This window comes from Pelophylax lessonae (assembly GCF_965119305.1).
Source record: "Pelophylax lessonae genome assembly, chromosome: 5".
Taxonomy (NCBI): Eukaryota; Metazoa; Chordata; class Amphibia; order Anura; family Ranidae; genus Pelophylax; species Pelophylax lessonae.
The window spans coordinates 119,872,064-119,884,578 of record NC_138772.1 but is presented as its reverse complement, the minus strand read 5'-3'; the positions used below and the strand labels follow the sequence as shown (position 1 = coordinate 119,884,578).

The following is a 12,515-nucleotide window of genomic DNA, read 5'->3' as shown; positions in this document are numbered from 1 at the left end:
AACTGAACATAGTTGTCTGTTAAACAGGGTATGTTTGAATGGTTTGCCATTCGGCAAAGTGCAGGGAAGAACAGCAGATACAAGACACAGAGGAAAACCAACGTGCAGCAGAATCGACAACAGTTTCTCCAGAGATGGCCTGAGCTAAACAATAGACAATAAAGGATAACGCAGATAATGAAAAGCTGAGGGGGTTGCCCGACTGCCAGCTCCTCTCCAGTGATGCTGCCAATTTTATCTCTCCAAATTGTTTATCAACCATCCAGAAAAGAGGGTCACCTTACCTGAACCACCAATAATACAATAAAATGCTGTAATTACATCACCACCCTCATTTTGCTCCAAACATGCACAGAAAGAAATAATTACAAATACTTCTCCCATTTTCTAACATTAACATTAATGAATGAAAAACCAAAGCGTACAGAGATTAATGTGGAAAAAGCTTCTATTTAATAATTAATCGTGTTTAGCTTTTGTTGTCACTGCCATTGCTCTGAAACAGTCGCTAGGGGGTTGACAGAAACAAATCTAAACATTATGATCAGCTGGAGCAGCTTAATAGCAAGGCATGATGCCTTATAGTCAACAGAACAGCTCAAGTTTTTCTTTGAAACTTTGCAGGTTTCTTTTGTCGGCCTATAAATTAGACATCTCACATTTGAGATTAGACTTTTCTCACAAAGATCACTATAAGCTCCCACTGTGGTTGATCCACAGCTCTTTAAGACACGTGCATGAAAAGCAAGCTTCACAGGTTTACAAGTTAATTTGCATGCATGACAGCCTCCAGTCAATACAGATGTTGTGAAGAAGATAATGAAATGACAGAAGACACAGGACAGGCACTCTCTAAATCCACTCTATGACCTGTGCAAACACTGACATCCTTGATGCTGGCTGTATGGAATTCCTGGAGATAGCAGCAATGTAATCTTTTTGCACCTATGCACTGCAGACTCATCAGCAGGATGGAGCATTAACATACTGCATACTGACTGCCTACCTTACTTTAAACACATTATATTATAGCTTATATTAATTATTTATCATCATTTATAGAGGGCTAGTATGATTTGCAATACTATTATACATTATAAGGTTTTCAGAATCCAAACAAAAAAGTACAAAGACTTGACAAAGGAGGATAAGAAAGCCCTGTCCACATGAGCTTACAATCTAAATAGATTGCGATTTAAACATTCCATTTTTTTAATAGTGTTAATAGAAATTTTCAAATTGTATTAAACCAAAGCAACAATTTTTCACTTTTAATTGGTGTATAAGGAAAGCTTGGTTGATATATGTTACTGCACTTCTGCTTTATTTAACTCGCCTACCTTTTTCATTGACATGATCCCTCTGACATGATGAAAGGTGACTCTGATTGTAAGCTATGGATTATAGAACTTCCAAATTTACCTCCATGTACTGCCTTTTCAATGAGCTTGCTTGTGTCAGTATGAGACAATGAGGCCTTAAGCTTTACCTTTTACAAACAGCACTAATATACATGGCACTTTACTGTAATTATGGTTAGAAAGGAAAATAAATTGCTACAGATATTCCTTATTAGGGAGTCTGTAAAATCAAGATGATCTGCTATGATGCATAGATTTTTACCTAAAGAGGTTCTGCAGCAGCTTTTATTTCCTGCTGTGGCTTTGGTAAAAGATTATGTGGTGGGATAAAATTGGCATAAAATATCAGTAGTAATTGTTTCACAAACCAAACATTCCTCTGTACTGGGTTGCTCATCACGGAATAATGTGATGTTATAATGAAATCTTAAGATGTGTTTGACATTGTCATAGTTTTTTATGATAACTACACCATCTTTTGTCAACCTAGTGTAATAAAGAAACGCTGTATTCTCTGTGCCCATATTGTTACATGCATATCTTCTTTGAAACTGGCATCTGGAAAGAAGCAAGGCAGTCACAGCTGTATTTTCTATCTTACCTGTCTCTTTGTCTTGTACCTCATCCAGGTGCAGGTCATTCAGGAGATGCTCCAAAATCTTCTCCGGAGTCCCAGACACCACCATGTACCTGTCAGAAAGCAGAGAGTCCACAGAGTCATCCTCGGTAGAGGACTGCGAGCGGCTGCTCCACTCGTCTTCCTCATCCTCCTCATCAATGTATTTAAAATAAGGCACATCAAATGTGGGTAAAGGAAGCTCCCTGACAGTGAAAGCTGATGATGGCTTTTCATCCATATGGCCATCAAAGACCCTCAGCTTTGAGCTTCCCATTGTGGCGTTTCAGTGACAAAGGGCATCCCTTATAATGTGCAGTGTATTCCCAAACCAGATCTGTCTTTGCTAGCTAAATCCATCTGCCAGCTCAGTGTTCTGCAGTCAGCCTGAGCCTGACTGTCTGTGTGTGTCTGGATGCCTAGAGGAAAAACTCTTACCTCCAATCAGTCTCGCCACTCCCTGCTGCGGAGGCTGGCCTCTCTGACGACACTTTCTTAAGCACCAGAACATCTTGGTCCTGTTCCCTCACTTGTACTGTGGTTGCTTCTTCATCCTGTTTCCAAACAAGAATGGAGATTATTTTAGAAATATGCTGTGTCTTATGAGAATACACAGACATCTGAATACAACCAAGTCCTTAACCCTGAGCAAAGCATGCCATGATTTATACTGCAACACATCACATTACATCAAGGTTTGTGAACTGATGTCCAGGAATACTGCTCTTATTATATTTACACATTTTAATGTTTGTAACCCAGGCCACATTCTTACAGGTTTGCTTCTCTCTTCCTCCCGATAAAACAATTTTTTCCAGCAATATTCTAAAACCTGGAAACACTCCTAAACACTGCATCAAATCAGAACTACATATATCAGACAAATTGCTGACCAGGTGTGCAAGGTTGTGTAAGAGAAAAACATTTCATAAAGGGGCAATGGATTAGGCAAAAAAGAAAATGGGGGCATTTTCTTTTCTATCTTTGTTCAATGCTGCCATTCTTTTCTTTATCTTGTGAATTGCATCAAATGACTCATGCACGGTAGGCGAAAAGGATGAGTACCTTACCATCCATACAGTGAATTAAAAAATTCTAATATCACTGCTGATTGAATAAAAAGTTTAGTCTCCTTGTACATAAATTAAAGTTATAAAATGTACCAAATATATCTTCCAACATAAATTCTAAGATCTACCTCTGCACAGACATAAGAAGAAGAATTGTATTACATACATCAACAATTGTCGTTGAAGATTATTTGTTATTTAGCTTTGCACAGTGTGTTCAAAAAAATGTATTGTTGATGGTTTTCTGAAAACGTACACATACAGTGTATCCAGAAAGTATTAACAGCACTTCACTTTTTCCACATTTTGTTCTTACAGCCTTATTCCAAATATAATAAATTCACAATTTTTATCAGAATTCTTCAAACCATTCCCCATAATGGCAATGCGAAAAAAGTTTGTTTGAAATCTTTGTAAAATAAAAAACTGGAAAATCTTCTTTGCAGGACCTCTCAAGCTCCATCAGGTTCGATGGGGAGCGTTGAGGCACAGCCACTTTCAGATATCTCCAGAGATGTTCAGTTGGGTTTAAGTCTGGTCTTTGGCTGGGCCACTCAAGGACATTCACAGAGTTGTCCTGTAGCCACTCCTTTGTTATCTTAGCTGTGTATTTAGGGTCGTTGTCCTGTTGGCATATGAACCTTTGCCCCAGTCTGTGGTCCAGAGCGCTCTGGAGCCGATTTTCATCAAGGATGAAAAAAAATTGTCTCTCATGGTCTTAGAGTCCTTCAGGTGCCCTTTGGCAAAGTCCTGGTGGTTCCAAACTTCTTCCATTTACAGATGGAGGCCACTGTGTTCATTGGGACCTTCAACGCTTCAGAATTTTTTCTGTGCCCTTCCCAAGATCTGTGCCTCGAATCAATCCTGTCTGGAAGGTCTACAGACAATTCCTTGAACTTCATGGCTTGGTTTGTGCTCTGACATGCACTGTTTACTGTGGGACCTTATAGACAGGTGTGTGCCTTTCCAAATCATGTCCAATCTACTGAATTTATCACAGGCGGACTTCAATCAAGTTGTAGAAACATCTCTAGGATGATCAGTGAAAACAGGATGCACCTGAGCTCAATTTTGAGTGTCATGGCAGAGGCTGTGAATACTTATGTACAGGCAAGGAACACCAGGGAATTCTCCCCTTTCATGAACTGAATCTCCGCTGTACGCTGAAATGCAAGTCAGTGTCCCTTACCCACATGGAGAGAGAGCATGACCGCTGCAGCAGGATACATTGAGATAGGAGCCTGACTGTTTGTAGACACTGCCAGTCTTTGATACACAAACAAGGAAGAGCCCTGATACAATTGAAGACCGTTCTATCTTACCCTCAGTACCCAAGGGAGTTCCTGCACCCTGTGACCTATGCCTGCACTGCTGTGATGTTGTTGTGCATGTTCGCTTCTATTATCACCTACTTTGTGCACCACAGATGGAGTGATCCTGACTGGATACATGCCTGGCGTTCAGAATCATCCTGGTCAAAGGGATTTAAAAGCACGTTTGACCATTTATATGATGGTCCACTGGATTCGGTAAGAGGCTCATTTATCTGGCGTCATCTGGTGGTAGAAGCACTGAATATTGTGAACGTGTGGACACTATTATAATTACTGGATTGTGAATTGCTCACCTTTTTTTAGGGACTTTTGTTTCTTAATACCATTGTTTATGGGCTCCTTTGGACCAAATTTTTTTTGTCACATATTAAAGGAGTTGTAAAGGCAAGAAGGTTTTTTATCCTAATGCAATCTATGCATTGAGATAAAACACCTTCTGTGATTAGCATCCTCCCCAGCACCCTCTAATACTTACCTGCGCCCCCTCTCTGTCCAGCAATGTCCACGAGTCCCCCAGCCATCCGGGACTCTCCCTCCTGATTGGCTGAGATACAGCTGTGGCGCCATTGGCTCCCGTGGATGTCAATTAGAGCCCATCAGGAGAGAGAAGGTGCAGGGCCGAACAGCAGCTCCATGTCTGAATGGACACACGGAGCTGCAGCTCAGCTGCCCCCATAGCAAGCTGCTTGCTGTGGGGGCATTCGATAGGAGGAAGGGGCCAGTAGCAGCAATGAGGGACCTGAGAAGAGGAGGATCCAGGCTGCCCTGTGCAAAACCAACTGCACAGAGCAGGTAAGTATAACACGTTTGTTATTTAAAAAAAAAAAAAAAAAACGAGGCTTTACAATCACTTTAAGTTTGGTGTCACTTTATATTTGTTACAAAATAAGTTTGGTGTCACTTTAAATACATATGATTTTTATTTTCTTTTATATGTTTAGGCTTTAATTACTTGTTTATTATTTTTTTAGCGCTGCTTCCCTATATTATTAGACTTGGTGTCACAATTGCTTAAGCAGCTGCTTATTTTGAAATGAATGCTCCAGCGCAGATTTTCCATATCATTTTTGATATTTCTATATCCATACACTATAATTTTGATGGAACAGCTGTGTTTTTAAACCAAGCAAACACCCCCTAGTGCCAGCCTTATCTTTGGAAACAATAGGAAAAATCTATTTCAGACAATCGTTCTTCCTATTAAATTGATCAGCTAGAGGTGCTTGCAGAGATTGTACTAGACCAACAGTTACTTCCCAATCCAATTATTATTAAATGGAGAGGACAATCACCTTATATTTGGGGGTGGCTGAAAAAAGAGAAACCTGAAGCATAATTTAAACCCAGGATGACATTCACAAGCATATGAACCAATTCTGGAAAAGGAAGAACATTTTAGCATATGTAATCGTTTTCTAACGTATACTGTATGTATTGATGGGTAAGATGTGCAAGCAACTACAAAACAGCTGTGGGCCTGGGTATATTTGCAAGTACCCACAGTAGCCTGATTTTGTCCTAGAGTGTACTGTAAGTACAGAGAAAGGATCATTCTCTTTCTTCACCAACTGGTAAGTACCAAAGGTCTCAAGTACATGAGCAGAAAACAACGCCGCGTTTAAAGGCTTTTTTTATTTTCCTTTTAGGCACTGAGCTCAGCTCTATTTTAGCCAATATGTCCATTCGCATTGTGGTGCTTACAGTAGACTCGTATTTTAGAGCAGTAGTTAGGGACAAAAGAAATGCCCCAAATCTGTGCTTGGAGAGGTATTACTTATACACACATATGTGTGTAAATGTACATAAACATGCAGAAATGCATTCTAGAATAAAAAATATATTTCAGCCTATAGAATAGGTTTATGCTCATACGATTCTAAACGCCATACGCCTGTAAAACTGCATAAGCACACACAATTAGGCACCAAAATTAGCACTTTTAAGCTCTATTTTTCGGGCAGCTCCTGGAAGAAACATCTAGCATACATATTTAAAATTTTAATACGTCCATTTGCATGAGGCCTAACTCTTGTTTGTATCCCATAAAATGCATGACTATCATGTGCAACTTGGAAGGTAAAAAAAATTGCATAATTTATGGAAACATTAATAAAAAGAGCCGTAGAGGTGTTTTTATGCTGAACACATCTTTAACAATATGAGTTTCTTAGGTCTGACAGAATGCATACTGTGACTTGAGACAGGTTCTCTTTATATAACAACATTAAGAGCACTCTCAGCCTACTGACCCATTTATCGCTGCTGGCAGTTTTTGAGGTCTCAAGAAAGAATTTGTTGACTTCAATAAATTACGTGATTTAGGTAATAAAATCAAGTATGCTCAGTTATATTCTGTAGCAGCTAAAAAGAAAAAAGCAGCAAACCCACTTATAAAATAGACTGAATAACTAAGTATTACTTCCCATTACAGTCACTTAGTGCAGCACCGTGTCAACAGCTATACAGCAAGAGCTTCATAAATACCTAATTTTTCAGCTGTTCTCTGACAGAAACAACAAACAAACAAACAATGCAAAGCTTATATTAAGATATTGAACAAAACAATATTAAAGTGGTTGTTAAGCCACTTCATAACTACACACAATCTCCTCTGTTATAAAGTCTCCTATGCTGCAGTGTACGTCCTTTGTAAAAAAGATGCCTATTTCTAACCAATTTCACAGCACCGATTGGTGGTCACGTGACTCCTCGAGGCTCCCTCTCCCGATCTAACAGCTAGAGCGGGAGGGGCAGAGATTCCCCTACTGACGTTAGTCGGGAGGAGGGGAGGAGAGAGACGAGAAGTCAGCCAGGGAGGAGGGGAGCCTGGAGAAGTCACATGATCGCTGATCTGCGCTGTGAAATCAGGTAGAAATAGGCATCTTTTTTTACAAAGGACATACACTGCAGCATAGGAGGCTTTACAACAGAGGTCTAAAGATATTTCAGCAGCAGGCAGGGAGGGGAGGGGGGAGGAGGACGGAGGAGAACAGAGAGCAGGGCAGCGGCTGACGGAGGAACATACACTGACCACAGTGTCAGGGCTTGGCAGCCATGATACACTGTGGTCAGTGTACAGGGGGGAAGGTAGAAACTGGCAGGATCAGCCAAGTTGTTTAGGTGATACAGGGGACCAATTGACACAGCACAAGCACTGTGCTGTATAACATGCTTTAAAGGAGCAGGATCCATTTTTTTTTTCAGGGTAACAAACGCTTTAAGTAACAGCTAGCAGTGAACATTGGAGATAGAAGTAATTTATCGTATAACTTTTGGCATTCTTTCAAACCGAAGCAGCCCAATCACTCTAATATGCCTGTATAAAGAAACCCAGTTTGCTAAAGCAGCGGTCATCAACCAGTGGTCCATGGACCACCAATGGTCTACAATAAAATGTTGCTGGTCCCCAGGGGTTCTGTCGCAAATCAACATTGTGGCGGATGTATACCGCCCAATGTTGTTTCCAGTATTGTTCTCAATGGGCGCTGAAAGTCAATTTTGTCAGAGCTCACTGATACCCAATGGATCCTCTGTGGTTCCGGCTGCGGTGAACTCAGACAGGATCGTTCACTTTGGGGGCTGGTAGTGCACCATAGTGTACTAGAAATGTTGTTTCCAGTGTTGTTCTCAATGGGCGCTGACAGTCAATACTGTCAGAGCTCCCTGATACCCAATGGATCCTCAAGGAAGTTCCGGCTGCTGTGAACTCAGACAGGATTGGTCACTTTGTGGGCTGGTAGTGCACCATAGTGTACTAGAAAGTAGACTTGCACAACTGTTTTTTGAACATGGCATGTGTGTTGTGGTGTGCTGCAGCTAAAGTCAGTTGGCACCTACTGTACATGTGCATTTGAGTTCTATTCAAATGAAGGGTACAGCACCACATGTCACTTACATTGTACATATTTATGGCTCATTCATATGAAGAAAATATAAGGTTTTTAATCCCTTTCAAAAAAACTCGAACCAGTGGAGCAGTCGCCCCTCATGAAATACAAGTAAGCCAAGACATAAGCTAAATTAGAAACAATAGGGTTGATTTACTAAAGGCAAATCCACTCTGCATTACAAGCGCACTGCAAGTGCACTTGGAAGTGCAGTCGCTGTAGATCTAAGCGGAAGGTCTGAAATGAGAGAAAGCTCTGCTGATTTCTATAATCCAATCATGTGCAAACATCAGATCTACAGCGACTGCAATTCCAAGTGCACTTGCAGTGCAGAGTGGATTTGCCTTTAGTAAATAAACCCCTATATTACATAAGGATTAACAAACTTCACTTCTGCATTTCTACCATTATAATTTACCCCTGGTCACACCTATTAAAGACCAGTGATTATTCCACTTGCTGCTCACATAAGATGCCTTGTGATAACAAATAATTATAGGCAGTAATTGATAACAAATAAGTATAGGCAGTAATCTGAAAAGGGAGCTTTTTATAAACATCTACTAAGCATTATGTAACTGAGCAGAAAAGTCATGCATATGATCATGCTACAGCCAGTTTTTATACAACTCATGACTCACTTTCCACTAGCTGGTGTGGCAAGGGAGGCAGGCTGCTCTGTATTCCTACAAAAGAATCTAATTACAAAATGCATTTGTAATATGGTTGTTATGTACCGTAATTTTATCCATTTAGGTGTTCACCTTAAAGCTACCTTGACGACCATCCCACCTCACAAGGCCTTTCCACAATGACTTTCTCATTATGGAAATTTGATTTCCTTTGACTCTCTGCTTCTGTTTTACAGGGTAACACTTGAAATCACACATTATGAACTCTGCATTGTTCAGAGATGCAGCCATGGCTTCATGCACAGGGGCGAGGATGGATGCAGAATTGTACGGGTCACTGCATCAACATTCTCTGAATCTCAGCTGTTTGAACAGAAGAAGCTGAATAATCATTGCTTTCTGCATACGCAGCCCAGTGGGTTTCCACAGGCAATGAAATCCTTGCTCATTATAAGCTGTTTAAAGTACTTAGGGAGCGCACAGAGCTATGAAGAACAATTGTACCTTCAAGTTCATGTTAATTGTGCCCAATCAAACACTTCCATGTTAATACAGTAAGGTGAGAAGTAGGGAGTGATAAATAGGCTCAACAGTACATAACATTGTTAAGATAGAAAAGCTAAAGGTTAGAGCATAACTAGGTATGAAGATACACTGGACATTGATGAAAAATGTTTTTCAATAAGGGCCAAAATGCTTCTCTGAAATTATGTGGAGGCTACCATTGCTGAACAATTCTGGAAAGGCTTATTGTCTGATGGACATACAGATCCTTCAGCTTCAGTATTTTTTTAAAAAATTGACCAGAAATCTACTTCAGGAGTTCCAGGCCAGTGATTCAGAGACAGACACGCAACTAGCATCTTCAGAAAGAGATCATCAACAGAGATATATTTTTCTCTGTATAGGTTTTTCTTTAGCAAATTAAAAAAATCCAAAGCTTTATACTATGTTAGAATGATCTAAAGGTCATACAGAATGCTTAAAGGCATTGTAAACTTTCAAATGTTTTTGTTTTGACTAGGTATTCGTTTTGTTATTTTACCAGTTCGTAATGTAATGGCTGATCAATTCCCCTATATCCATATAATCATTCATGATACTCAACTACACTGCAGAGTGCGTGAGCATCATGGGAAATGTAGTTCTAAAACATCTGGGGTGCCAAGGTTCGCCATCACTGACCTAGCTTGTCCCTATTCGCTAAAAGGACACACAAATTCCTGTTCTAGGTCATGCAGCATTCAGTCAATGCGTCGCCATTTACTATGTGTTGGCATCACAAATGTGGCAGGGCTAATGTGATGATGTTACCATTAAAGTATAGCTAAAAGCAAACCCTTTTTTTTTTGTTTTGGATAGAGTGGAGAGGGATTGGAACATCTATCAAATTGTATTGCTGTGTGTGCCCCCATTATGGAGATTCCCCCTCTCTATTTGTCCTGTTTACCATTATCATTGAAAGTAAAAGAAAATCCCACATTTTGGGTTGTCCCCAAAAAAGTAAAAGAGGGGAAATCTTCCAATGGGGACACTAGTTCTGATGACCTGGGGGTTCCCAAGGAATTCCCTTAATTTGCTGAGATTTCCTATCACTTCCTGTTTGGCTATGGGACAGGAAGTGAAGGGAATCTCCACAATGGGACACAGATGGTGAAAATCTGACAGGGGTTATAACCCTCACTTGCTCTATCCAAAATTTAAAAAAAAACTTTTTGCTTATAGTTCTACTTTAAGGTAACAAACCATTAGGAGGAAGTGAATTAACATTCCACTATCCCACCATCATTTTTTGTGTGGGACAATGTACCCAACAATAAGCAGACAATAATAAATACCCAAGGAAAGAACCATTGGAAAAGAAGGAACTCTTTTGCAAAACTTTATTAATTAAAAAAGTAAAAACAGCAATATTAGTAATTGCAAATAAACCTCCACCATACACCTGCAAATAAACCTCCCCCATACACCATAAAATAACACAGTTCTCAATAGTTAAAAACTAAGTCCAGCCAAGTATGGCCTATACGCATATAATCTGATGAAAACCCATCTCTTCCAGCATGGTGATCTCTCTGGTAATACCTTTGTCTGTTTGTGATTGTGTGGGATATGTTGTTTCTTCATAGGAAGTGTCAGTTCTTAGACTACAAACAGAGGACATGTATTAACCTGTGCAGTTTCATGCGGAAACTTCTAACACCAGAATGCAAAGATTAGCTCTTCTATAGCATGTGAGTACAAGGCAACAAATGACACCATGAAACTTCACTGTTTAAAAAAAATAAAGGAACACTTTGAAAACACATCAGATCTCAATGAGGAAAAATATTGTGCTGGATATCTATACTGATATGGACTGGGTAATGTGTTAGGAACAAAAGGATGCCAATTAGTTTAATGGAAATGAAAATTATCAACATACAGAGGGCTGAATTCAAAGACACCCCGAAAATCAAAGTGAAAATTTAATGCAACAGGCTAGTCCATTTTGCTGAAATTTCATTGCAGCAACTCAAAATTGTACCCAGTAGTTTGTATGGCCCCCACATGCTTGTATGCATGCCTGACATCATCAGGGCATGCTACTTCTGAGACAAAAGATGGTGTCCTGTGGGGATTTTCCTCCCAGATCTGGATCAGGGCATCACTGAGCTCATGTACAGACTAAGGTGCAACCTGACGGCATCAGATGGATCAAAACATAATGTCCCAAAGGTGTTCTATTGGATTTTAGGTCAGGCGACCATGGGGGCCATTTAATGGTATCAATTCCTTCATCCTCCAGGAACTTACTGCATACTCTCGCTACATGCGGCCGGGCATTGTCGTGCACCAGGAGGAACCCAGAACCCACTGCACACACATAGGGTCTGACAATGGGTCCAAGATTTCATCCCAATACGAAATGGGTGCCATTGTCTAGCTTGTAGAGGTCTCTGCATCCCTCCATGGATTTGCCTCCCCAGACCATCACTGACCCACCACCAAACCGGTCATGCTGAACAATGTTACAGGCGGCATTACGTTCTCCACGGCTTCTCCAGACCCTTTCACGTCTGTCACATGTGCTCAGGGTGAACCTGCTCTCATCTGTGAAAAGCAAAGGGCACCAGTGGCGGACCTGCCTATTCTGCTGTTCAATGACAAATGCCAAATGAGTTCCATGGTGGCGGGCAGTGAGCACAGGGCCGACTAGAGGACGTTGGGCCCTCAGGCCACCCTCATGAAGTCTGTTTCTGATTGTTTGGTCAGAGACATTCACACCAGTGGCCTGCAGGAGGTCATTTTGCAGGGCTCTGCTCCTCCTTGCACAAAGCAGCAGATACCAGTCCTGCTGATAGGTTAAGGACCTTCTTTTGCCCTGTCCAGCTCTCCTAGAGTAACTGCCTGTATATGCAGGTGAAAAATACAAGGTGCAGATTGGAAAGTTTATAATACCCTTAACACTGTTTTACTCAAGCCAAGTCTTTTACTAAACAAGTGTAATGTAAGTAACATATTATCCAAGAAACCATGTTACAGAATAGGTCATGGTTTAAGTCCGCACAAACTTACAACTGCATCTCTCTGACTGTGTAAAGAATGTTCAAAGAATGAATTATTTTCTTGTTA

The 12,515-nt window shown here is 40.5% G+C and overlaps 1 protein-coding gene across 1 annotated transcript in view; it reads right to left on the bottom strand.

The window, feature by feature from the left end:
* Positions 1-12,515, bottom strand: part of RAPGEF5 (Rap guanine nucleotide exchange factor 5) — a 473,922-nt gene that overhangs the window by 93,907 nt on the left and 367,500 nt on the right. Inside the window, exons 10-11 of the mRNA XM_082257324.1 lie at positions 2,416-2,531; positions 1,963-2,051 (exon numbers count right to left, since the gene is read on the bottom strand). Coding sequence (XP_082113450.1) covers positions 1,963-2,051; positions 2,416-2,531 — 205 coding nt within the window. The remainder of the gene's footprint in view (positions 1-1,962; positions 2,052-2,415; positions 2,532-12,515) is intronic.